Genomic DNA, 27,329 nt, shown 5'->3' with positions numbered 1-27,329 from the left:
ATCAGAGATCCAAGTGGCCCGATCAGTCCAACACTGGGACAGCTGTGAGATCATGGCCCCGGCAACAAGGAGGGAGCACAGTGCAACCATCACCCCCAGAACTGAGAGCAGCCCAGGCTGCGGACGTCGGGACCACCCTGAGCCAGGACAACACACCAAGAGCAAAGCAAATCCCAACAGAATGCGCTGGTCTCGGCCCTGTGCCCAAACCTCAGCCGTGGGGCGGGCATTCGGCCTGGCGCTCAACACACCTGCCCAGCTTCTGACCCGCTTCCAGCTCATCCACATGGGAGGCAGCGGTGATGGCTGAGTACCGGGTTCCTGCCACCCACACTGGACCCCGACTGTGTTCCTGTCTCCTGACTGAGCTGCCTTGGTCCCGGCTGCTGCACACCTCAGGGGACAACCAGTGGACACAGCACTCTGTCTCGCCGATGCTAGAGTGGACAGGCAGGGGACGACACGGCAGGGGACTCGGCCACCTGCAAATGCAACCCCCGGGTCACAGGCAGAGCTGACGGCTGAGGATCTGCTTCCCAGCAGGCAACAGCAGGTGCCTGGCAGACAAGAAACCCAGTTCGGGGAGAACACAAGCCCCGTCACTTCATCCTGGCCTGGAGCTTCCAGTAACTTCCCCGAGCACCTGGATGCAAAGCCCTCATCACCTGGCACACGGGTGCTCATGGCTGAGAACAACCCCTGCCCTACACGGTGCCACCACCACGCTCATCCCTCCGTCCACACTGCACCAGCTCACCCATCCCTCGTCTACACTACGCACTGCCACCAGCACACCCATCTCTCCTTCTACACTACACACTGCCACCAGCTCACCCATCCCTCCATCTACACTGCCACCAGCACACCCATCCCTCCGTCTACACTATGCACTGCCACCAGCACACCCATCCCTCCATCTACACTGCCACCAGCACACCCATCCCTCCTTCTACACTACACACTACCACCAGCACACCCACTCATCTACACGGCACACTACACACTAGCACACCCGTCTGCCCTGCTCTAACACCCCCACCAGCCAGCACCCCCGCGCTCCATCACTCTGAGCAGCCATTGCAGGGCATGGGGCCATCCCAGCCCCCAGCGTCCTCAGCAAGGCCGCCCTCCTCCCACCCACCGTCTACCTGGAAAGCCCTTCCTTCCCACCTCGCTCTACTTCTGGTTCTGGTAGAAGCTGAGGACCACTAGTGGTGACTACCTTCAGAGCCTGCTTTAGAACGTCCACAGACAGGACAGAGGCCAGCGCTGCGGCGTGGTGGGCTGGGCCTACACCTGCAGCGCCGGCATCCCATACGGGCACCGGTTCTAGTCCTGGCTGCTCCTCTTCCAATCCAGCTCTCTGCTGTGGCCTGGGAAAGCAGTGGAAGATGGCCAAGTCCTTGGGCCCCTGCACCCTGAGGGAGACCCAGAAGAAGCTCCTGGCTCCTGGCTTCAGATAAGTGCAGCTCTAGCCATTGCGGCCATCTGGGGAGTGAACCAGCGGAAGAAGACCTCTTTCTGTCTCTCCCTCCCTGTCTGTGTAACTCTACCTCTCAAATAAATAAATATTAAAAAAAAAAAAAAAAAAGCCTACAGGACACAGCACCCAGGCTGCACAGGGGACCGGCGCAGGTGCCGGGAGCAGCCCTAGACTCGGAGTGGCTGCTGCAGGCACACACCCGAGACTCCCACGGGCCCGTGCTCCACTCTGACGCCCAGCCCCGACCCTGGCCCCCCACGCCCCTGCTCCAGATCCATCAGGACGGGGACAGAGGAGACTGAACACCACGAACTGGACCGGGACCTCCTGCGGACAGGGCCTGGGTTTGCCTCTCCCGGGCCTCCCGCTGCACAAGCTCAGGACGTAACCCACACTTTAACGCTCCCCTTCACGCCGGTGAGCAGCCGTCGCCGTCACACCGCTCACAAGCCGGAGCACACCGGGGAGGCTCAGATCCTGGGGTAGCCGCCGACACACAGGCGTCCCGAGGACGCCAGTGCCCAAGGGCCCTGGCCAGCCCAAGGAGCCAACACTGCCCGCTGCACCCTGGAGGTGCCGGGCACAAGGCGGGACTGCGGCCCGTGGCTGACACCCCCGCTCACAGCCACGTCAACGCCCAGCTCGCCTGCTGCAGCTCTGCGACACACGCCCTCGGAGGCCCAAGAACGCCGCACGGGCCTGGGCCCCGCCGCCCCTGCGGGACCAGGAGGGGGCTCCGGCCCCGGTTCGGCACGGGGCAGCACCAGCCGTCGCGGGCCTCTGGGAGGGAGCCAGCGCGTGTCAGATGCGTCCAGTCCCCGCCTCCCCGCAAACCCGCCTTTGACACACGTGCATCGTTAACACAGAGAAACACAAACAGCTCAGCCGAGCGAAGGTCGGCGGTCATTTTCGACGACGCCTAACAGCACAACGGAAGCCTGCCCCGTCACCCCCGCCACGTCCCTCAGAACAGCAACGGCGCCCACCGCGTTCACGGCCCCCGCCAGGCCCGCAGCCTCCCCAGCGCCAGCTCTGCGTGCTCGGGCCCGCTGCTCAGGCGAGTCGGGGGCGACACGCGCAGGGGGCGACACGCGCAGGGGGCACGCCGGCCCGGGACCTGGGGGCTGCGGCGGGAGAGACCCGGGCCGGCGCCGACGGTGTGCGCAGCAGGGACGGACGCCGGTAGGGATTCCTGAAATTCCCCAGACCGCCCTAAGGGCGGGTCACAGCGTACACCTGCCCGAGGAACGCAGCAATGGGACCGTCACGAGGGGACTCAAGGGGAGACGAAAGCATGGCACCCGCAAGCATCTGCGCGTGCGCGGCACCGGGGCGCATGCGTGCTGGGTGTTCCCGCGCTTTCTCCTCAGTGGTGGGCACGGGGGCGCATGCGTGCCAGGTGTGGGCGCGGGGGCGCATGCGTGCCAGCTATTCCAGCGCTTTCTCCTCAGTGGCGGGCGCGGGGGCGCACGCGTGCCGGGTGTTCCCGCGCTTTCTCCTCATTGGTGGGCGCAGGGGCGCACGCGTGCTGGGTGTTCCCGCGCTTTCTCCTCAGTGGCGGGCGCGGGGGCGCACGCGTGCCGGATATTCCCACGCTTTCTCCTCATTGGTGGGTGCGGGGGCGCACGCGTGCCGGGTGTTCCCGCATTTCCCTCAGCGAGGAAGCCCCTCGGAGTCTGCCGTCGGAGAGGCTCTTTAACCAGGCCCTCCTGGTTGGGATTTTCAAGTTCACGCCAACTCTTTGGCAAAACGTGAGGCGAAGCGCCACGGGCTGTCCCACGCCGGGGATGTGGGCGCGGGTTAGCTCGGCGCCAGCCTTCGTTAGAGGGGAGCCCGCCGCGGGCCCTCGGGGCGAACCGCACGCGACAGCCCCGGCCCCGCAGCGCACCACAAACCCCGGTTTCTGCTCCAGGTGCGCAGGGTCCCGCGTCATCGTGCGCCCGCACCAGACAGCACACGCGCACTTAGGCAACAGGCTTTGGGGCAGGCTTCTACAGAAGGCACACTCCACAATGGGTTGGGTGCTGAAACTCGGTACCCCCAGGCGAGCCTGGCCCGGCGCCAGGTCTCACAGGGAGCGACGCTGGGCTGACCTGCCGGCCCCGGGACGCTGGGCCCCAAGGCCCTCGTCTTCAGGACGGACAGCTGCAAAGCACACCATCTTCCTGCCCTCGCTTTCACCACAGAGCACCATGCACGAGCTCCTACCAAGTCCTCCCTGCCGCCATGGTGCCCCACACCGCGACGCCACGGTCACCCCCACGAGCCACGCAAGAGCCAGAGGGCTGCTGGCATCGAGCTCCCCACGCCGCGGGGGCCAGCAGACAGGGCGCTGCGGCAAGGAAGATGCGCCAACTGAGTTTTGCAGCGGAGTGGTCAACCCCAGGGGGTACAGCGGGCTTCTCCCCTAATGAGAACGAGCGCTTTCACACTGCACCGACCAAGCCAAAGGACCTAAGCAAGACGGAACAGTGTAATGGGTCGAAGGTTGTCTATTTCTGAGAAAAATCCCAGAGCCTAGCACCAGGTCCTCGCGGTGCCTGACAAGGTCCCGCGTAGGAAGGACGTAAGATCGTGATTGCTTTAAAGCCTTACTGGAAAATACAATCCCACTGCGCAAACACCGCTTCCCAACCGAAACGTAAGCTACGGCGGACCCTTGGGACAGACTTCCCTGTAATGCCAGCCTCAGGGAATCACACGCCCGTGAGTACAGCAAGCCCAGCTCAGCGCCCACGCCGGAGAGGCTTTCAGGACAGCGCCTCAGCCCGCGTCCCCGTCACCCCTCCCGGGGCGTCCACTGTAGCCCCTCAGAAAGGGAGTAAGCTGAGAGGTGCCCCTTAAACCACCCGGATGCACTCAGCACCCCCCGCGTGCCAGGCACTGTGCAGACGACTTGGAGGGAACCCCAAGCGATCATGAAGCCTGGCTGAGACTCACTCCCACGCAGTCATCCCACAGGCGTGCTCCCCTGGAGGACAGACTTTCCCTCGTGGACTTAAGAGTAGCCCGGTGAGGTCACGTCTAACTTTACAAATGCGCAAACCCAGACTCCAGGTCAAGAAACTTGGCCAAAGGCACGCACACTGAACCCACGCTGCCCAGCTCCACCTCCACGTCCTCCACGTGGCATTCACGTCCACGCTGCCCCTGCACTCTCCGCTCTTCTCAGAGCCCGTGCTTGAGAACGGTCAAAGTCCCGCGAACAGGGCCGTGACAGGACTGACCGGAAGCCGCCGACTCCGAGTGAAGCGAGGGACCTTCCACAGCGGGTAGGCCTCGTCCTGTCAGCGGCCTTCAGAGCAAAGTCTTAGGTCCCCGAAGAAGGGATTCTGTCCCCAGACTGTACCGCAGAAACCCTGGCCAAAGTCCCAGCAGCATCCACTCTCCGCCAGCTTCAGCCTGCTGGCCTGTCTTACAAATGTCAGACACGTCAGCCCCAATGTCATGTGAGCTAACTAAACTCTCGATGTATGTAGAACCCCTGGGGGATGCGCACATCAACGTATATCCCACTTACCCCACTGGGCCTGTCTCTCTGGAGAGCCTGAACCAATACACACATTTTCAATGTATTACACGTAAAATGTGGACCATCAGCTGCAATAGCTCACACAATTATCTCGTTTTCATGCAGACCTTGGACAAACTCTCCTTCCTCGTGTGGTATTTCTGATCATGGTGCCCTTACTTAGGTATCCCACGCGCTCGTCTTCCTGTAAACTCAGTCCGAGACCTGCAGTGAACACTCACTATCACTGCCGACCTTGTCCCACCCAATGACAGGGAGAGGGTGCACGCACCTGCCTCAGCTCGAGCGGCCCCTGTGCACTGCTGAGCTTCAGCCACTTGGCTTCTGACACTTTAATAATGGATTTCAACCTTTGCATATTACTCTCTGTTATGGTTACAGCCTGACAATAAAAATATAAGTACTCTGTCATTCAAAGTAAATCACCACGGGGCCGGTGCCATAGCGCAGTAGGTTAATCCTCTGCCTGCGGCGCCGGCATCCCATTTGGGCACCAGTTCTAGTCCCGGCTGCTCCTATTCTGATCCAGCTCTCTGCTGTGGCCTGGGAAAGCAGTAGAAGATGGCCCAAGTCCTTGGGCCCCTGCACCCGCATGGGAGACTGGGAAGAAGCACCTGGCTCCTGGCTTTGGATCGGCACAGCTCCAGCCATTGCGGCCATCTGGGGAGTGAACCAATGGAAGGAAGACCTTTCTCTCTGTCTCTCCCTCTCAAATAAATAAGTAAAATCTTAAAAAAAAAAAAAAAAAAAACTCAAAGAAACAAAGTAAATTGCCACAAATGATCCACATTAGAAGCAAACATCCAACAAAAGATAGAAAACTGGATCATGGATTGCCAGTTTGGTGGCTAGAGGGTTAAGCCGCCAGCCGGGACACTTGGTCTCCCACATGAGCTCCAGTTCAAGTCTCAGATGCTCCACTTCTGATCCAGCTCCCTGCTAACGCACCAGGGAAAGCAGCAGAATATGGTTCAAGTACTTGGGCCCCTGCCACTCACGTGGGAGACCCAGACGGAGTTCATGGCTCTTGACTTCGGTCTGGACCAGCCCTGCCCTGGTTGTTGCAGCCATTTGGGGAGTGAACCGGCAGATGACGAGACCGATCTCTATCTCTACTTCTCTCTTTCTCCAGTAGATGGAAGATCTCTCACTCACTCACTCTGTAGCTCTGCCTTAAATAGGTCAGTCTTTTTAAAAAAGGAAAAACTGCACCACGTAGGATGGATGAGCAAGGCATCATGGGAATAAAATGCACAATAGTCTCACAACCACACCGGGGAATCCAGCATGAGCGCATGCTGGCACTGGGCGGGCCCCTTCAATATGGGAGCTGACTGAACTCTAATCGCCTGAGCTGACGAGACAGGGGGCCTCCTTCATGCTAGCTTCTGTAGAAGCCAAAGGAGGCAGACTTGGGGGACCCTGGCCTAGAGGGCACTGTGACAGGAAAGGTCACAGGAGCAACATGGTCCCTGAAAGGCAACTCGCAGACACAGGTCTCACGGTCAGCGCTCATGACCAGTTCTCATGGTCAGATCCAGTGGTCGGTTCTTGTGGTTGGGTCTCAAGGTCAGATCCAGTGGCCAGTCCTAGCTGTCATTTCTCATGGTCAGATCCAATGGCCAGTTCTCGTCATTCTAGTGGTCAGGGCTGACGCCGCGGCTCACTAGGCTAATCCTCCGCCTTGTGGCGCCGGCACACCAGGTTCTAGTCCCGGTCGGGGCGCCGGATTCTGTCCCGGTTGCCCCTCTTCCAGGCCAGCTCTCTGCTGTGGCCCGGGAGTGCAGTGGAGGATGGCCCAAGTCCGTGGGCCCTGCACCCCATGGGAGACCAGGAGAAGCACCTGGCTCCTGCCTTCGGATCAGTGCAGTGCGCCGGCAGCGGCGGCCATTGGAGGGTGAACCAACGGCAAAGGAAGACCTTTCTCCCTGTCTCTCTCTCTCACTGTCCACTCTGCCTGACAAAAAAAAAAGAGAATATTCTAGTGGTCAGGTCTAGCAGTCAGTTCTCATGGTCAGGTCTAGCAGTCAGTTCTCGTGGTCAGGTCTAGCGGTCAGTTCTCATGGTCAGGTCCAGTGGTCAGTTCTAACAGTCGATGCTGAACGTCAGATGCCAGCACCTCTCAGAAGGGCGGATCTCACCCTGGAAGTGGTCAGGGTTACTAGGCAGCTCCTCAAGGACTCACCATCCGGGGGGCTACACCCACACATAACAATTTCTTTTTTTTTTTTTTAAGATTTTATTTATTTATTTGAAAGAGTTACAGACAATGAGAAGGAGAGACAGAAAGAAAAGGTCTTCCGTCCGCTGGTTCACTCCCCAGTTGGCCGCAACGGCCGGGGCTGCACTGATCCGAAGCCAGGAGCCAGGAGCTTCCTCCGGTCTCCCACATGGGTGCAGGGCCCAAGCTCTTGGGCCATCTTCTACTGCTTTCCCAGGCCATAGCAGAGAGCTGGATCAGAAGAGGAGCAGCCAGGACTCGAACCGGTGCCCATATAGATGCCGGTGCTGCAAGCGGAGGATTAACCTACTGCGCCACAGCACTGGCCTCACACATAACAATTTCAACCTTTTTTTTTTTTTTCCCCAGACCTGGGTTTGCTTTTTGCAATGTGCTGTCTTAATATGTCAACAGCTTTTAAAAAAAATCACTGTGGTTGGGCCTGGGGTTGTGGCACAGTGAGTTAAGCTGCCACTTAGCATGTCAGCATCCATAGGAGTGCCGGTTCAAGTCCCCACTGCTCCACCTCCGATCCAGCTCCCTAAGAATGCACCTCAGAAGGAAGTGGAAGGTGAAAGTACTTGGGCCCCTGACATCCACGTGGGAGACCAGACACCAGGCTCCTGGCTTCAGCCGGGCCCAGCCCTGGCTGTTGCAGGCATTTGAGGAATGAACCAGCGAATGAAAGATCTTTCTCTCTCTCCTGCTCTGCCTTTCAAATAAATAAATAAATCTTTTAAAATATCACTCCTGTTGCTAAGCTTCCTTCACTGCCTGTCTCTGAAATGAAACACAAGCACCGACTGGCCCATCTTGCTGAGCAAGCGAGCTCCAGGCCCCCGACGCTGAGATCGGCAGGAACGCGTTCACTTGGACACAACTGCGAGAACTCGGGTGGCCCCCCACGGGCCTGGCAATCAACTTTAACCCAAGTGCTTACTGATAATCCTTCAGGTTTTCTGGATCAGTGCAGCCGAATGCTACCCTGAAATTCAGAACAAGCCGCTCAGAAAGCTACTGGTTTAAAGACCCAAATGTGACTTCCAGCGTGTTCTGACAAGAATGTTCTGACAAGAAAACATCGTAAATAATATTGATGCAGCCAGAAAGCAGCTATTAGAATTTTCATATCCACATGACTTTGAACTTGTGTTTTGCAAACAGAATACACAGATGAAATCCAGTGCACCGCGTGCAATACGTGTACACAGCGAAGCCCCACTCCACCCATCTCTCTGGGCAGGGGGCTCTGCTACCAACGTGCAGAGGCAAACAGTAGACGGGTCCTGAAAAGACACAGCTTCCTTTCCTGCCCCGCTCTGCTCAGTCGTGCAGAGAGGAGTGGCAGCAGTGGCCCACAGCCTTGGCTTCCCTAATAAGGCAGCTCGTCCAGGTACTCGACCAGCCCCTGCGCACAGGCGAGACGAGCCACGTCTGAGCGGCCCAGCCAGGGACAGGAAAGCTCTCACCAGCCTTCCCTTCCACGTCCAGGGAACTGGTCCGTTCAATCAACACAAAAACTCCCAGCAAACCCACGTCTGCCCGGAACTCCCGCTGCCGTCCTTCACAACCCGCGGAGAGGGACCTTACAGAGACACCTGGGCCGGACAGAACTTCTCAGATCGGGCAGCCGAACGGGGGCCCGGGGGGCCAGCTCCCAGAAGCCCCGACCAGCTCAGAGCCGGGCGGCTGCTGAGGGCACTTGCGCTCCCCTTCAGCCCTCAGTGCAGGTTCAGGATTCAGGTGGAGAGAACTGCACTCCTGGAGGACGAGGGGCGGCCTTGGCAAAACAAACTGTGAGCCCCGTGCGCGGGTCTGAGGGGGCGCTGCCGAGCGGGGCAGGGGAAGGCGCACACCCGAGGCTGCGTGTGCTGTGAACACCTCCAGCCTCGTCTCGCCGTGTCACCTGACCCGCTGTTCCGGCCCAAGCCCTCTGGCCACCAGGTGACCTTGCCCTCTGCTCTCTGACCACGTTGCCTCCCTAGCCACCAGCTCCAAGGGCCCCTCTTGTCACACGGTTCAACCTGGGTGTGCGTCTTCTGTCTCAAACAAGCCTCTGCTGCACACGGCCCCTACCCAGCCCCCTCCACGTCCCACCAAAACCATGGCACTTTCACATGCTGGGCTTTGTCCCCACTGATGCACAAGCCGAGAGTCCCATGTGAGGCCAGCGTGTGCGAGACCGCACTGACATTTCTCTGACCGGGAGTGCTGGCGTGCACAGCGCGTCTCCACACGGACTCCATCCACGCTTCGTCATGCTTCGTGCTCGCACGCAGACACCAGGATTCTGTGTCACATGCACACGCCTGTGTCCTGACTACGGCCCGTCACTTGCAGCGTCACACTGCTGCTCAGACTCGGAATCAAGGATGTCCCGCTGGCGTCGCTCAGGCGAGCCTCTCTATTTCTGCTTCTCTCACTCATCCGGTCATGCAGGCATCTAGGGGCACCTGCAGGCGTCTGGAACACAGACGTGACTCGGCCCCGTCCTCGACCCCAGGAATACGAGCATGACTGAGTGAGTCAGATGTGCAGACACACGCTGGACACTCACAGGCAACTGTGGCAAAACAGCAGCAGCAGGGAAGGGCTGGTGCCTGGGCAACAGAGCCCACAGAAGGGGCTGGATGGCCCCGGCAGAACACAGGAGGGCGGCGCATCCGAGTTCCAGGCCCGGCAGGAGTCAGCACAGAGCGGGAGCAGTGCTGGTGCCAAGGAGGAGAGCCTGAAGCGCAGGGCGGCGTGCTCAGATGCGAGGCTCTCAGCTCTGCCCTGCAGGGGCGCTGGGGGTCCCCCGTCCCTCCTGGCTTCCCCGGCTCCTGATGGATCCCCTCGTCCCACCCGGCACTGCCCTGGTCTCTCTGGTCCATCTACCCTGGGAAGCGCTCAGGGTGGCCACGGAGAGCTGCTGACTCACCCCGGCAAGTCGCCCACCCTGGCTGGGGGAGTTTCGGGAAACAGGCTGAGCTGAGGAACTGCGAGGGGCTCTCGAGGGCCACTCCCACTACTGCCTGCCTCCCACTCAGGACCCCTCCCGGGCCGGCCACGCTCAACGGTCACCATCCCTGTCTGCAAACACAGCTCGCAGCAGTGAAGACACAAACGAACGGAGGCCACGCTGCTCCCGGTGGCTGCAGGGAGAGCCACGGAAGCTATCGGCCACGCCCGATTTCCGGGGCCAGAGGGCAGCGTGGGTCCTGCCCCGGCCCAGCCATCTCTCCTGAGCGTCTTCTGCCTTCGAGACCCCGGGAGAAAATCTCACCATTAGGGAAGCAGAGCGACGGCAGAGAGCGCCTTGCCGGGCTCAGGCGGTGGCTGGTGGGCCTTCCTTTAAAACATAAACACGCGTGTGCCCTCGTGCCCACAGCGCCTCCTGCATTAATCACCTTCTCTGTCCCTCCAGGGAAACCAAGTAGGTGGGCAGATTCCTGGTGGGCAGATTCCTGGATGTTTTCTGGAAAGTTCTCAGGACACCCACAGACACAAGAACTATTTCCAGGCTACATAAACAGTCTTGGGAGATGATCTGGCTAACAAGAAGCACTGTATGAGTGGAGAGGAACTATTTACCTGCGGGGACAGAAGGCGCTACAGGAACTCAGCTAAGATGTATCTGAACAAGGAGACTGGAAGGTGGCTGCCAGCCCACGTTTTCTAACGACGCACACACACACCAGACCCCTCACAAAACCCACCACTCTTCACCTCAGCCAGGGCTCCCCGGGGAGAGGAAACAGAACCAGTCTCCCCCATCAACCAGCGGCGGCGAAGCAGCAGGACCAGACTTGAATGTGCGCCCGCCAGGCAGGGGGGTGCGTCAGAGGCAAAGGCCCCGGCCGCAGGTGTGACATGCCGTCAGCCACGCCCCCACATCCACACACCCCGGAGCAGGCCTCAGACCAGACCTGGAACGGCTGTGTTTAGAACAGAAGTGAAGCCGCCAGTACAGGCACTTTTGGAAAACTACATCACAGACAAAAAATAAATGGTCTCCCACATCGCGAGAGAATGAGGCGCCTCCTTCTAGAAGGCTTGGAAATACCCAGCGACTTATTTTTAGAAAGAGATGCAGTCTGCTATTATTGGCCAAACAAAGGCAGATCCCTCTTCCATCAAAAACACATTTGATGTCTACAGATATTTATACAAGCGGAGAAAGAAACAGCAACAGAGGGTAAGCGACGGTGGAGTACTGTGTCACACACACTCAGGCTGCCTCTGCTGTGTCTCCACGGCTCAGGGACACAGAGACAACGCGGTCCATCTGGAGCCTGGCCTGTCGTGATGCCAAAGACGGTGCCCAGACAGAGAGGCTGCCACAGGAGGTTCTGGCCCGTCCAGAGAGCCATGTGGTGGGCACCACTGTGGCCTCAGAATAAGAACACCTACCACCACCCAACACCTTTCCCCTGGGACGAGGAGGTGAGGGGACCCAGACCTCGGTGCTGCGCAAGCTCCCCTCATTCCCCAGGGGTCCCAGCTCCCTCCTGGAAGGCACAAAGCTCACAGGGGGTGCTTGGTGAATATACGATAGTCCACCTTTTTCTCTTAAAGATTTGTTCATTTATTTGAAAGGCAGAGAAAGAGGCACATGGCCAGAGCTGAGCCAGCCAGAGGCTGGGAGCCAGGAACTCCATCCAGCTTTCCCACGTGGGTGACAGTGGCCCAAGTCCTTGGGCCATCCTCTGCTGCCTTCCCAGGAGCGTTCGTTGGAGCTGGATCGGAAGCAGAGCAGCCGGGACCGGGACCAGAACCGGTGCACCAACATGGATACCAGCAGTCCAAGTGACAGCTTAACTCACTGCACCGCAACGCTGGGCCCAGGAGAATCAATCCCGTGTTGAGACCGTATAAGAGCATGGCTCAAACACCTCTCGACCCACTGAGGCAGGACAGGGGCAGGGCTGGGCGCAGGACACCAACCCAGGAGAGGCTCGGGCTTGCGTGGGCTTCCTGTTTTGTTTCTTTCTGGCCTGGGCTCTCACGTGGAGGTGGGCGCCCATCTGGAGTGACGGCCAACCTCGGGCCACTGCCACTCCCCGGGTCTCGGTTCAGCCACGTGCAAACCAAGGCAGCCAGAGCCAGCTGAGCGACTTCCAAGGCCACAAGCCCCGGGGACCTGTGGACTGAGCACGTGGCAGCGAGGCGGGGGGGGGACGCCTGCTCAGGGCAGGCCTGGGAGCCCTGTCCAGTGGCGGCACACAGCAGAAGTGGCCCAGCCACCCAGGAGAGACGGGACAGAGGGCGCCCGCCCTCAGCGTCATGCACAGGACAAGGAGGCGGGGGCTGTCCTGGCAGCTCCGTGCTCTCTGTCTCGGCACCCTCGCCAGCCGGGTTCCACCCACAGCACCACACGGCCCCTCCCCCACGCCGGGCAGCCCCCCCCCGGGGGGGGGGCCCAGGGCCAATTCCAGCCTCTGTGAAACCGCTGCCGGATTCTCACTCCACACAGGTGACACGGGGGACGAGGGAGGCGTCAGGGAGCCTCACCTCCCTTCAGAGCACTCAGAACACCAACCCCACGGGACTTTACAGCAGTCGGACAGAACCCAGGGCTGCTCTGAGAAACTGCTCTCCTAAAAAAAGAAAGGCATGCAGCTGCCCCGCGGCCCTGGAAGGCACAGAGCTCCCGGCGGGCCCGGCTCTCCCCGTCCCCCTCAGGCAAGCCTGCGTTACTGCCGTCCAGGACACCTGGAGTTCCGAGAAGCAGACCTGACCCCCGCCAAGCCGGGTCAGCGACTGCAGCCCTCCCGAGACCCCCAGAGCCGTGGTGCTCAGACCGAGTCTTCGGTGCCAGACAGCCACCCAGCGGCCCTGCTCCCTGACTGAGCAGCGCCTCGGGCTCCCAGCCGCAGTGCACAGTGCGCCAGGCAGGGAAACAAGACAAGGACACATCACAAAGATCCGGGGGACAACAGGTGCGCGGGACCTCCGAGGGCCACACCAGCCCCGTCGCAGCCCCGAGGGATAAACGGGGACGATAAAACCCAGAGGACAACACGACGTGGCTGGGTGAAAGGTGAGGGACTCTGCTCAGGTCAAGAATGACGAAGGAAAAAAGCTGCCGAGTCGTGACCGCCAGCGGAGGTCCCAGGGCTGGCGCGACCCTCCACAGCCACCCCGTGAAGACGCCCGCAGAGGCGCCTGCGACAACACAAACCTAAACAGATGTGGGAGAAGAGTGGGGGGGGCAGCCAGGGAAGACAGACGTCCCCCGTCACCTGCTGCTGTGTGACAGGGTTAACTCTCAGTCCAGAAAGGGCTCAGAGCCAGGGCGCTGTGGGGGGCAGGTAAAAGCCACTGCCTGGGACGCCAGCATCCACATGGGTGCCAGTTCTAGTCCCGGCTGCTCCTCTTCCGATCCGGCTCTCTGCTATGTCCTGGGAAAGCAGTGGAGGATGGCCCGAGTGCCTGGGCCCTGTACCCGCATAGGAGACCCAGATGGAGCTCCAGGCTCCTGGCCTCCGCCTGGCCCAGCCCCGGCCACTGCAGCCATCTGGGGAGTGACCCAGCAGATGGAAGAGCTCTCTCCTATCCTCTGCTGTGTGTGTGTAACTCTGCCTTTCAAGTTAAATAAATCTTTAAAAAAAAAAAAAAAAAAAAAGGATTTGCCACCTGCGAGGGAACGCCGAGTCAAGCGAAAAGCTCTGGAAGCCCAGCTGGGTCAATCTCTAAACCGCAGGATCGCACCCAGGACACGGCCGCTGGGTGGTCTGGCGCAGGCCCGTGAGTCTCACTGGATAGTGGGTGACATCGGGGCACCACCAGGTCCCCTTGTCCTCGGTGGGCTCCCCTTGTCCTCGGCGGGCTCCCCTGTCCTCGGCGGGCTCCCCTTGTCCTCGGCGGGCTCCCCTTGTGCTCGGCGGGCTCCCCTTGTCCTCGGCGGGCTCCCTTGTCCTCGGCGGGCTCCCTTGTCCTCGGCGGGCTCCCTTGTCCTCAGTGGGCTCCCCTTGTCCTCGGCGGGCTCCCCTGTCCTCGGCGGGCTCCCCTTGTCCTCGGCGGGCTCCCCTTGTCCTCGGCGGGCTCCCCTTGTCCTCGGCGGGCTCCCCTGTCCTCGGCGGGCTCCCCTTGTCCTCGGCGGGCTCCCCTTGTCCTCGGCGGGCTCCCCTTGTCCTCGGTGGGCTCCCCTTGTCCTCGGCGGGCTCCCCTTGTCCTCGGCGGGCTCCCCTGTCCTCGGCGGGCTCCCCTTGTCCTCGGCGGGCTCCCCTTGTCCTCGGCGGGCTCCCTTGTCCTCGGCGGGCTCCCCTTGTCCTCGGCGGGCTCCCCTTGTCCTCGGCGGGCTCCCCTTGTCCTCGGCGGGCTCCCCTTGTCCTCGGCGGGCTCCCTTGTCCTCGGCGGGCTCCCTTGTCCTCGGCGGGCTCCCCTTGTCCTCGGCGGGCTCCCTTGTCCTCGGCGGGCTCCCCTTGTCCTCGGCGGGCTCCCTTGTCCTCGGCGGGCTCCCTTGTCGACAGCAGGCTCCCCGCTCCCACCCAGCCGGGCACGCGCTGAGGTCTGGAAACAAACCTGACAGGGGCCGTGCAGGTGCAGGAGGGTCAGAACCAGCAAAGCGCCCGCGGCAGGTGAAATTCCACCAGCCCACAGGGACGACAAGGAGGCGGGCAGAGACGCAGGGAAGCCAGTGCCCGGGCCAGGTGGCCAGCCCGGACCCTGGGCTGAGGCATCCACAGAACCCGCCCATGTGCCACGAACCCAGGGCTCCTGCTTGTTAACCTTCCAAGATCAGGACACACGTGGACGGCAGGACCCTTGGAGGCTGCCACACAGACAGCGGGGCCACGCTCGTGCGGCCTCTGCAGCGCCCTGTGCTTGGGCTCCGAGAGCAGGCCCGGGACCTGTGACTCAGTCTCCCCGTCCGCCACCGCTCAGCAGTCAAGACTGCGTCAATCCAGCCCCTGGGCCCCTGCCACGCCCACCTGCTGCCCACCAGGGCTCAGCCGCGGTGCCACCCAGGCCATTCCTCCCAGAGACAGAGCCCCTTCCTGTGGTTACTGCCACCGACGCCACACCCGTTTCTCCCCGAACACTAGCACTAAGCCCTAACCGGGCTGGGAGCTGGGCGCGGCCCAGAGCCGCCTGGACGGTCCCCTGCGGATGCCTTCCTGTCCCTTCTTTGTTCCCCGGGACTTCCTGTTTGAACAAGCACACGCTCGGGCATTCAATCGCCTGCGTCCTCTCCTCACCATAAAAGGGGCCTGGGGAAGCCGCCGGGCAGCTGGACGCGACGGGATGCGAGCCGGAACAGCTGTGTGTTAGCAGGGGGCAGGGGACACAGGGACCCTGGCCTGTTTAGTCAGGCCCGGCAGAGGGCCGCCCAGCCGAGCCACCACACGGCCCCAGGGGTGGGAATGAAACCTCCGGAGCTCCTTCTGGAGCCCCCCGCCCGGGGACAAGCTGCCTCCACTCTCCCCACAGGAACGTCAGCCCGGAGTCACCGGTGTCACACAAAAACCTGCTGCCAAACGGATCTCCCGACCCAAGCAGCCGACAGTGAAGGCAGAGAGAGCGCCGCCCTGGGCAGACACACAGAGCACATGCGGCCCTGCAGACGGGCCTGCCTCCCCGACGCCAGGGCCGGTGCATACGCGGGGGGCCGCACTGACCACTAGGGTCAGTGCCGGGCACGGGGGCCGCAGCAGGGACGCAAGTCTGCAGCAAGCCTTGGCGGAATGGCCACAAAGCCGCGCGGCCCCCATCCGCCAGGGTTGGCACACAAACACTGGCAACGGCAAAGCCACGCCCGTTTGCGCCTCCGAAGCAGTCCTGATAAAGTAAACAAGTTTAACCTCAGCTGTGTTACAGATGTTCCCAGACGTTCCTCATCCGGAAAACCCTAAGAATGCAGCGGCCAGCAGGCTCTCTATCCCACGCACCTACCTGGAGTGCTGACCGCAAATCCCAAGCTACACACGGAGCCGCCCCCAACACCACCTCCCCACAGAGAGGTGGTCACGTGACCAAGGCAGCCCAAGGACACACTCGGACACCCCCCCCTTCTCATCCTCGGCCCCTTGCTCCGCCCACCTCCACAAAGCTCCAGGATGCGGCATCAATCTCAGCCTGCCACTCAAAGCACCACCACTAAAAAGCTGGGCCACTGGGAGGCCACGTCACAGCCCCCACCAGAGTCGGGCGCGGGAGGAGGCCGAGCAGGAGCAGGTGCGCAGGGAACTGCCGACCCGGGGCAACCGCACCTGCGGCTGCCTGCCGAGAGACTAAGCAGCACGAACCAGGATCCACTCAGGACACCTTCCTTCCACTCCTACGCACCGGATCTTGCCATTCCCATGGGCGCCACCTGGAACACCACCCACTGGGGTAATTTACAGACAGCAACATGTCCGCCTCCCGCTCTGCCGGCCGAGCAGGCCAGTGGCTGGCGAGGGTGTCCTGCCACGTCCCAGGGGCAGCGGGCACCGGAGGGCCCAGCAGCAGGGCTCCCCCTCACCGCAGTAGCAGGCCCACCCCGCGGCAAGGATGGGAGGCGCCCCTGAAGGCCCCACCTCCCAGCCCACTGCCCGGGGATTCAGCGCGCGACATGGACAGATCGCAGCGGCCACATGTGACGATCCAGGGTCCAAAGTCTCCACTTCCGGAAAGAACACCTGACACCGCCAACAACCTGCCATTTGCATCTTCTTTTTAACTTGAAAGGCAGACGAGAGGGCTCTGGTTCACTCCCAAATGCCCACAACAGCGGGGGCTGCGCCAGGCGGAAGCCAGGAGCCGGCAACTCAGCCCAGGTCTCCCAAGTACGCGAGCCAGCACCTGCCCTGGCCCCCAGGGCTGCATCAGCAGAGCCGGAGCTGGGAGCAGAGCCAGGGCTGCGACCCGGGCCCTCTAGCACGGGCCAGGGGCGCTGTGACCACTAGGCCCTCCCCCTTTCTGGAAGTCCGACCGCGGTAGATTTTCCTGCCTCTATTAGGATCTGTGTTTGCATCACTTCCCAGTCCCTGCTGGTGAGTGGAAAACTCAAAAACAGCATCTGACTCAGCCCGGGCGTTGCCTCCACACCCCCCACAGGCAGGGCGGCCTCGCGGGATGCGCCAAGGACCGCCCACTCCTACAGAAAGCCAAAGCCGCACAGCCGCCCTCGGGGTCCACGCTTCTGAACTCCAGCAACTGGCAACAAGGGGGCACCCACGCCCAGCACCCAGCACCCAGCACGGCAGTGGGGCCATCCACCGGCCTCCTCCGCAGGAGGGAAGGCAGAGCCTGCAGCTTGAAGACCCAGTCACACGCACACATGTGTACAGGAAGGCGGGGTGATGACGGAGCCACACGCACACAGAGGCACACACGTGTACGGGCAGGCGGGGTGATGACGGAGCCACACACACACAGAGGCACACACGTGTACGCAGGCGGGGTGATGACGGAGCCACACGCACACAGAGGCACACACATGTATGCAGGCGGGGTGATGACGGAGCCACAGGCACACAGAGGCACACACGTGTACGCAGGCGGGGTGATGACGGAGCCACAGGCACACAGAGGCACACACGTGTACAGGCAGGCGGGGTGATGACGGAGCCACAGGCACACAGAGGCACACACGTGTACGCAGGCGGGGTGATGATGGAGCCACAGGCACACAGAGGCACACACGTGTACAGGCAGGCGGGGTGATGACGGAGCCACAGGCACACAGAGGCACACACGTGTACGCAGGCGGGGTGATGACGGAGCCACATGCACACAGGCACACACGTGTACGTAGGCGGGGTGATGACGGAGCCACATGCACACAGGCACACACGTGTACAGGCAGGCAGGGTGATGATGGAGCCACACACACACAGAGGCACACACGTGTACTGGCAGGCGGGGTGATGACGGAGCCACAGGCACACAGAGGCACACACGTGTACAGGCAGGTGAGGTGATGACGGAGCTACACGCACACGGAGGCACACACGTGTACGGGCAGGCAGGGTGATGACGGAGCCACACGCACACGGAGGCACACACGTGCACTGGCAGGCGGGGTGATGACGGAGCCACACGCACACAGAGGCACACACGTGTACGGGCAGGTGGGGTGATGACGGAGCCACACGCACACGGAGGCACACACGTGTACAGGCAGGCGGTGTGATGATGGAGCCACACACACACAGAGGCACACACATGTATTGGCAGGCAGGGTGATGACGGAACCACACGCACACAGAGGCACACACGTGTATTGGCAGGTGGCGTGACTGGGCCACACACTCACGGGAACACACGTGTACTAGCATGTGTCTAAGGGAAGCAGAGGGGCAGGGCGTTATCAGCCAGGGGCCACCTGTGAAGCTCCGGGTTCCAGGAGGAGGAGCTTCGGGTTTGCCTGAACGGAAGAACCAATGCTGAGTGCCAGGTTCCCGAGGGGCTGGAGCAGCAAAGACCCCCTGCAGCCGCGTCGGCCTGGGGTCAGCCTCAGCCCAGCCAGGCAGGGGGCGCGCGACGACCGCGTCACAAACTCGCAAACACGGAAATCAGGCGGACGCAGGAGGCCTGGGCCTGGGAGAGGGAGATGGAGACGGAGATGCTCTGGGCCGCGGTGACTGAGCCGTCGGCAGAGGCGACTCTGGGCCACGGTGACTGCGCTGTCGGCAGAGGCGGCTCTGGGCCACGGTGACTGCGCTGTCGGCAGAGGCGGCTCTGGGACACGGTGACTGCGCTGTCAGCAGAGGTGGCTCTGGGACACGGTGACTGAGCCGTCAGCAGAGGCGGCTCTAGGACACGGTGACTGCACTGTCTGCAGAGGTGGCTCTAGGACACGGTGACTGAGCCGTCGGCAGAGGCGGCTCTGGGCCACAGTGACTGCACTGTCGGCAGAGGCGGCTCTAGGACACGGTGACTGAGTGCCATGGCAGAGGCGGCTCTAGGACATGGTGACTGAGCACCGTCGGCAGAGGCTGCTCTGGGACACGGTGACTGAGCCGTCGGCAGAGGCGGCTCTGGGACACGGTGACTGAGCCGTCGGCAGAGGTGGCTCTGGGCCACGGTGACTGAGCGCCGTCGACAGAGGCAGCTCTGGGACACAGTGACTGAGCGCCGTTGCAGGCCTGAGCAGAGCGGGAGCGGCGGGAAGGTCAGCTCTCACCAGAAGCACAGGCCCTCCAGGCACCGCGGTGGAGGCGGTGAGCCATGCAGCCACCTTCCGGACATAGGCCGGGCACTGCTCCTGGGAGCAGACGCTGACAGAGCCCAGGCCTAGGCTCTGAGACCCAGTGAACTCCTAGAAGCGTTAACCACAACTCCAGTACAAGGACCCGAAACCCGAATTCTCCCACTGAGGACAGATCTGCAGCTTTCGCAGGCACAGTGCAGGTCACCCCCCAACGCAGGGCAACAGAGCGCCGGGTGCCCCATCTGGGCTCCAAGGAGCCACCCTCCAGGGGCTGGGCCTGCCTCGTGTCACTCAGCACTCAAGCCCCGCCCCCAAGGCCCCAGTGTACCGCAGGAACCACAGAGCACCAGCCAGTGCCACCGCTTCCGCCAGCTCCCCGGACTGCCCCAGGCTTCGCCCGCGCCAGGCAGGTGCTCCCGAGGACGCAGTCCACGGACGAGGCCTCAGACTCTGCCTCCTGAAGTCAGCACCCCTGTGGGTGACTCAGCCCAGGGCCCTGCACCACAGCTCCCCAGACGCAGTGAGGACCTGCTGCCTCGCTCCAGAGGGGCACAGCCCACCCTGCTAGGCTGCTCCACTCCCGACCCAGCTGCCTGCCGACACACGAGGGGCCCTCCAGTGCCGGGCCGCACCCCTGGGGAGACCGGGAGAGGCTCCTGCTGCGGCCTGGCCCAGGCCTGGGAGTTACAGTCACCCAGGGGTTTGCTATCCCACCAGTGTCCCAGCGCAAGAGGACAAGACAACAGAAATGCAAAGAACAAAGCTCCAGTGTTGACTGCGGGCCACAGGAAGCGGCCGCACAGCTGGAAACCAGGAATCAAAGAAGGGGCGGAGACCGCCGGTGCTGGTCCCGGCCCCGGCCCTGGACCAGAGCGCGTGGGCCCAGCTCCTTCAGGCTGCGCACGAGGAGCCCACGGCGGGCCTCCAGGGCCCAGCACTGGCTCACAGGGCACTGGCCAGTGCGAGGCCTGAGGGAACTGACCCCTCTCCACCCGCGGATGCCACCAGGACCACACAAAGGTCCTGGGACAGTGACCGGCACTCACAGCACCAGCACTCAGCACTGAGCACCCAGTGAGGAGCAGCACCCAGTGAGGAGCAGCACCAGCACTGAGCACCCCTGTGGAGAGCAGCACCCAGCACTCAGCACCCAGCACTCAGCATCCCAGTGAGGAACAGTACCCAGCACTAAGCACCCTGAGCACCCCAGTGAGGAGCAGCACCCAGCACTGAGCACCCAGTGAGGAACAGTACCCAGCACTCAGCACCTTGAGCACCCCAGTGAGGAGCAGCACCCAGCACTGAGCACCCAGTGAGGAACAGTACCCAGCACTCAGCACCTTGAGCACCCCAGTGAGGAGCAGCACCCAGCACTGAGCACCCCAGTGAGGAGCAGCACCCAGCACTGAGCACCCCAGTGAGGAGCAGCACCCAGCACTCAGCACCCAGTGAGGAACAGCACCCAGCACTCAGCACCCAGTGAGGAACAGCACCCAGCACTCAGCACCCAGTGAGGAACAGTATCCAGCACTCAGCACTCTGAGCACCCCAGTGAGGAGCAGCACCCAGCACTCAGCACTCTAGTCAGGAGCAGCACCCAGCACTGAGCACCCAGTGAGGAGCAGCACCCAGCACCGTGCAATCTACCCTCTGCACAGATTAATCCTCATTTTCAGTTTCCTCAGGAATTCTAAGCAGTAAAAGCACACAACGGCTCTGCAGGAAACAGTGACACTTTTTCCAGACCCCGACCCACAGCGGGAGAGCAGTGTGGCTGGGCTGGGCTGGGGCCTGCCTGTCCTTAGCCTCTGCCTGGGGTGCCCTCCACAGCCCTGCCTTTCTCTCCCCCAACGGAGACTTAACAGAGACATTGCTGCAACGTCCCCTCACCTGCCTGTGACCCCTCAAGAGTTCATTTCAGGGGCCGGCGCAGCGGCGTAGCGGGTAAAGCCGCCACCTGCACTGCCAGCATCCCATGTGGGCGTGAGTTTGAGTCCCGGCTGCTCCACTTCTGATCCAGCTCTCTGCTGTGGCCTGGGAAGGCAGCAGAAGATGGCCCAAGTCCTTGGGCCCCTGCACCTGCGTGGGAGACCCGGATGAAGAGCCTGGCTCCTGGCTTCGGATCAGCACAGCTCTGGTCATTGTGGCCACTTGGGGAGTGAACAGCGGATGGAAGACCCTCCCCTCGCTCTCTGCCTCGCTGTAACTCCGCCTTCAAATACATAAATGAATCTTTTAAAAAAAAAAGCTATTTCAGCAATGGCAGCACGTGTGTGCTTTAAATAAAATGTGCTCACGTAAGAAACCAAATTGACGCTAAAACCTCAGCAAACGTTCGCGTGAGAACCCTCGAGCAGCTTCCTCAGGACGCTCGCCCGGGCTCCCGCCACGCCCGACAGAGCCTGCTCTCTCCCACGACAGCCACAGATCTTGATCCACTCGCTCCAGGCCTCACTGCGTTCTGACAGAAATGAAACCACGCGCCACACTCCACATCAGCCACTAACACCTCACGAAAATGAAGAGCCGCGTGGACAGAAACAGGCTAGAAGCCGGCTCTGATGGGCTGGGCGTGTGGCAAAGCGGCTGGAGCCGGCTAAAATGCGTGTGGCCGCCTGGGTTCAAGCTCCCACCCTACTGACCCGGCTTCCTGTAACGGGCACCCTGGAGACAGAGGTGATGGCCAAGGGTGTGGGCCCCAGCCTCCACATGGAGACCCAGATGGAGTTCCTGGCCTCTTTCTGTCACTCTGCCTTTGAAACAGATAAAAATAATAATAGTAATAATAATAATAATAACAGAAACAAAAATGCTGATTAGAAGAATCCAAACTGGCCAGCTCTGGGGCCAGTGCTGTGGAGTAGAAGGCCAAGCCTCTGCCTACAGTGCTGGCCGCTCCACTTCCGATCCAGCTGCCTGCGAATGAGCCTGGGAAAGCAGTGGAAGGTGGCCCAGCATGCACGTGGGAGACCCGGTTGAAGCTCCTGGCTTCAGCCTGGCCCAGCACTGGCCATTGCAGCCATTTGGGGAGTGAACCAGAGGATGGAAGACCTCTCTCTCTCTCTCCTTCTCTTTCTGCACCTCTTTGAAATGAATAATAAATAAATAAATGTTCACATTGGCCAGCCCCAGGGGTCAGGAGCATCACCGTCCGCTCCCACCCTGCGGCCAGGGCAGCAGCAGGACCGCCCACCAGTGAGGCCAGCACTGCCACCGCCCCGGGGGCGAGAGGCCGCCCACAGGGGGCAGAGGTCAGGAGGGAGGCAGGGAGCGGAGCCCTGGTCAGAGGCGGTCAGCGCGGTGCGGGAGGCAGCGGGAGCTCCACTGCCCATCACGCAACAGCGCTGAGCTGGGTCACGGGACTGACGGACACGGCCTCAGACACCCAGACGGACCTTGGCCAGCGGCCTCCAGCCCTGGAGAACGGCAAATCCAGAAACGCAACACAGAGCCTGCAGGCAGGACGGGGCGTGGCAACCTGGGAGGACAGGGACAGGACAAGCCCAGGCGGTGGCCTCTCTGAGCCAGCAGGGATGCAAAGGCCTCTGGGAGTGGCCCTGGAGAAATCCCCAGAGCCTCTTCAGAGATTGTCAGAGACAAGCGAGGGGTGGGGGGAGGAGGAGGAGGCAGGGGCCTCCCCACAGCCTCAGCCTGGCCCCCCTGGAGGCCCTGCCCAGGACAATGGGGGGCGTGACCACCACCTCCAGAGCAAGGGCTGGGGCAGGGCTCTCAGCAGAGGGTACCCAACTTCCTGAGGGCTCAGCCTCAAACAGACTGCTCCCCACAGGGGCCCTGCCCCCGCCCCGGGGTGGCTTTCTCCCAGCATGCCCGAGAAGCATGGAGCAGGTGGGAGGCCGGGGCACTGCGGGCGGCCACTTGCAGACTCAAGTTGAAACCTGCAGTCGCACACCAGGCCTCAGAGGCCATGGCAAGAGTGTCCCCGGGCCCTGGAATACCAGCGAAGTCAGCTCGGCTCAGCGACAGCCACACCCACCTTGCGAGGCCTGTGGGGGAGGGGGAGCCCAGCGAGGGCCCGGGAACAGAACGCGCTGGGCGTCCATCTCTGAGCACGCCCACAGGCTCGGGCGCTGCTCACTGCGGGAGCGCCAGCGGCCTGCAGACCCACCCCGGCCTCCGCTCTGCGCTTGAGAGCCGTCTGCTTCTAGCAGGGACAGGACCATCCTCCAAGCACCAGACCCGTCCCCCAGTCCATCCACAGCCCCCGATAAGAGGCAGTCCGCAGTGGCCACGTGACTGCCAGCTCCCCAGTCCATCCACAGCCCCCTGATAAGAGGCAGTCCGCAGTGGCCACGTGACCGCCAGCTGCCCGGCCTCCCTCCACGGCTCGGAACCCACCCACGCCAGCAGGGAGCACCCGCAAGCCGGGGCAGGATGAGAAAGACTTTCTGGGCAGGGGTGCCTGGCCGAGGTTTCTCCCCACAGGCGTCCGTGCCACAGCACACCTCCCCCGTGGGCACGCTGTGGCCGTGGATCTGCACCTGCGGGGGCCACGTCTGAAGAGCGTGTGACTGAGCAGCCTGGCCGCCGTGTCCTTACACGCTCTGTTTCATCTGTATTACGAAAACGTGGCTGAAACACACGTGTTTCAGTGACCACTCCCGCGTGGCCTGACCCGGCTGGTGTGACTGCGCTGCCTTCCAGGTCTGCCCCAGAGAAAGGCCGGCCCGGTGGGGCTGCACGCGGCTCCCAGGACCCTGGGAAGCACGCCTCACTTGTCCGAGGGTATGTGAAACCAGCCAATGGCTGCACACGGCCGACACGGTCCCTGACTCTGTGGGAAACAGCCACAGCCCAGGGAGCGGCTGCAGGGAGGAAGGGAATTCGCTGAGAATCAAAACACAGGGGCGCACGCAGCCTGGCCTGCCGGCCACACACTGCCGGCCCGGGCAGCGCAGCCTGGACCCCGTCACTGAGAGGGGGGGAGAGGGAGGGGAGGGAAAGGGGGGGAGGGAAAGGGGGGAGAGGGAGAGAGGGAAAGGAGGAGAGGGAGAGAGGGAAGGGGGAGGGAGGGAAAGGGGGGAAACGGGGGAGGGAGGGAAAGGGGGGAGAGGGGGAGGGAGAGAAAGGGGGGAGAGGGAGAGAGGGAAGGGGGAGAGGGAAAAAGGGAAAGGGGGGAGAGGGAAAAAGGGAAAGGGGAGAGGGGGAGGGAGGGAAACGGGGGAGAGGGAGAGAGGGAGAGAGCGAGAGGAGAGGGAGAGAGGGAAGGGGGAGGGAGGGAAAGGGGAGAGAGGGAGGGAGGGAAAGGGGGGAGAGGGGGAGGGAGGGAAGGGGGGAGAGGGAGAGAGGGAAGGGGGAGGGAGGGAAAGGGGGGAGAGGGGGAGGGAGAGCGGGCTGCACGCATCTCCTGCCTCCCACCTCCAGGACACCACTTCCGATCCGGACCGAGCGGGTAATTTCGCCTCCATCTTCCCAAGCCGCTAACGGCCGCGCCCGCAGTTCACCCGCCCCTGCGCGAAGCATCCGCACGGCCTCTCTGGTCTCCAGGCTCGGCCCCGCGAGGCCGGGGTCGGGACGGAGGGGTCTTCCCGCAGAGGCAGGTCCGAGCACGCGCCGGCCGGGACGCGGGGCCTGCGGCCTGCCGGCCACCCAGCCGCTCCAGGTCCGCGCCTCCGGCCCGCGCCGCACCACTTCCAGTCCCATCCCACGGCGGCGCCTCCGGGAAAGCCCAAGACCCCAGAGGCGCTGGCGGCCACACGCGGCAGCCGCGAGTCGACGTCCGAACTCTCAATCAGTGCAAACTCGGGGCAGCCGGGACGGGGCGCCGAAGGGCAGGGGCGCAGGCCCAGGCCGCCCGCCTCGCCCGAGCCCGCTGTCCCCTCGGGCCCCGCTTCGGGCGCAGCCGCCGCAGACACCACGGAGCTCGCCGCGAAGGCGCTGCCCCGGGGCTCGGCCCGCGCGCCCCGCCAGCCCGGCGGCCGCTCCTCCCGCCCCGGGCCCGCCGGCCCCGCGCTCACCGAGGTGCAGCGTGAGGTTGATGGCGCTGGGGTACTGCACGCCGGCCAGCATGGTCTGGCTCTGCCACCAGGTGGTGTCGGCCTGGTTGTTGTAGTCGGTGAGGAAGGCGGCGCCGTGCCGCAGGTGCGGCTGCGCGGCGTCGCACAGGTGGCAGGACTTGGTGACCCCGGTCACCCCGGTCTGCACGCAGTACTCCTCGGGCGGGCTCCCGCACGTGTTGGTGGCCACCACCGTGGCGTTGAAGGCGGCGTTGACGAACTCGGGCATGCAGCGCTGCGGCCGCCCGCGCTCGTCCGCGCACTCGTCCATGGCCGCCCGCGCGCAGCCCGCCGCCGCCGCCGCCAGCACGGCCAGCGCCGGCCACAGCGCCCGGGCCCGCATGTCCGCGCCGCCGCTCCGCCCCGCGCCCCGCGCCCCGCACACCGCGCCCGCGCCCGCGCCCTCCGCTCGCGGCGCCCACCCGGCCCGACCTCCGCGCCCGCCCGAGCGCGCCGGGAGGAAGAGCAGGGGGTGGGGCCGGCAGGCGGGTGGGGTCGGCGCGGGAGGAGGAGGGGAGGGGAGGGGAGGGGAGGGGAGGGGCGGAGCGCAGGCCCGGCCCCGCGCCCGCCCCCGCCCCCGCCCCGCGCGCAGCCCGCACTCGCTCGGCGTGGGGAGGGGCGCCGGGGCAGGGCCGGGGGCGCTGCGGGGGGGGGGGTGGCGAGGGATGGGGGGGCGCGGGCAGAGCGCGGAGGGGGAGGGGCGCGGGCGGTGCATGCCGGGAGGGCGGCGGGGGCGGCGGGGACCCTGCGCCCCGCCCCGGCCGCTCTCGGGGTCCTCCGGGAGGGGCTGAGGGGCGCCGCGAGCTCAGCCCGGGCGTGGGCGCGGCCTCGGCGTCCCCGCCTGCTCCTCGGCCCTGTTCGGGGCTGCTGAGTCACGGGGCTCGGGTGGGGGACTAGGCCCGCGGGGCCGAGCCCCGGGCCGGGAGTGCGCCTGTGAGTGCGCGCGTGACAGTGAGATGGTGAGTGCGTCCGTGGTTGCGAGATGGTGTGCGTCAGTGTGATTGTGAGTGTGAGACGGTGATTGTGGCAGACGGTGTGAGAGTGTGAGCGTCAGTGAGCGCGTGACAGTGAGATGGTGAGTGCGTCCGTGGTTGTGTGAGGTGGTGTGTGTCAGTGTGAGTGATTGTGAGACGGTGTGTGAGTGTGTGACAGTGAGATGATGTGTCTGGTTGTGTGAGATGGTGTGTGTCAGCGTGAGTGACTGAGACGGTGTGTGAGGGTGAGAGTGAGCATCAGCGCGCGACAGATGGTGAGTGCATCCGTGGTTGTGTGAGGTGGTGTCAGTGATTGTGTGAGATGGTGTGTGTCAGTGTATGGTGAGTGAGTGTGAGCATCAGTGAGCGTGTGACAGTGAGATCGTGAGTGCATCAGTGGTTGTGTGTGAGGTGGTGTGTGTCGGTGTGAGTGATTGTGAGACAGTGTGTGAGCGTGTGACAGTGAGATGGTGTGTCTGGTTGTGAGTGCGATGGTGTGTGTCAGTGTGAGTGATTGTGAGACGGAAGGTGAGGGTGAGTGTGAGCATGTGACAGTGAGATGGTGAGTGCATCTGTGGTTGTGAGTGCGATGGTGTGTGTCAGTGTGAGTGATTGTGAGACGGAAGGTGAGGGTGAGTGTGAGCATGTGACAGTGAGATGGTGAGTGCATCTGTGGTTGTGAGTGCGATGGTGTGTGTCAGTGTGAGTGATTGTGAGACGGAAGGTGAGGGTGAGTGTGAGCATGTGACAGTGAGATGGTGTGAGTGTGAGACGGTGTGTGAGTGTGAACGTCAGTGCGTGACAGTGAGATGCTGAGTGCGTCCGTGGTTGTGTGTGAGGTGGTGTGTGTCAGTGATTGTGTGAGGGTGAGCGTCAGTGAGCGTGTCAGGGTCACAGTGCAGGAAGGTAGCTGTCCATCGGGACATGGGTGTGGCTGAGGGAGTGCAGTTGTGTCTGGGTGACCGTGGGAGGGAGTTGTGTGAG

General features: G+C 62.8%; 1 protein-coding gene across 2 annotated transcripts in view; it reads right to left on the bottom strand.

Moving 5' to 3' along the window:
* Window positions 1-25,848, bottom strand: part of LAMC1 (laminin subunit gamma 1) — an 80,624-nt gene extending 54,776 nt beyond the window's left edge. Inside the window, exon 1 of one of the 2 annotated variants that reach the window (XM_051841433.2) lies at window positions 25,333-25,848. In XM_051841433.2, coding sequence (XP_051697393.2) covers window positions 25,333-25,714 — 382 coding nt within the window. In that variant the 5' untranslated portion in view covers window positions 25,715-25,848. Of the gene's footprint in view, window positions 1-16,113; window positions 16,253-25,332 lie in introns of those variants that run through there. The other variant, XM_070054996.1, reaches the window with a different exon arrangement.
* Between the last annotated feature and the right edge of the window lie 1,481 nt (window positions 25,849-27,329).

The sequence above is a fragment of the Oryctolagus cuniculus genome, chromosome 13, assembly GCF_964237555.1.
Source record: "Oryctolagus cuniculus chromosome 13, mOryCun1.1, whole genome shotgun sequence".
Taxonomy (NCBI): Eukaryota; Metazoa; Chordata; class Mammalia; order Lagomorpha; family Leporidae; genus Oryctolagus; species Oryctolagus cuniculus.
Note: the sequence above shows the minus strand (reverse complement) of the source record. Positions and strands in the feature narration are given on the sequence as shown.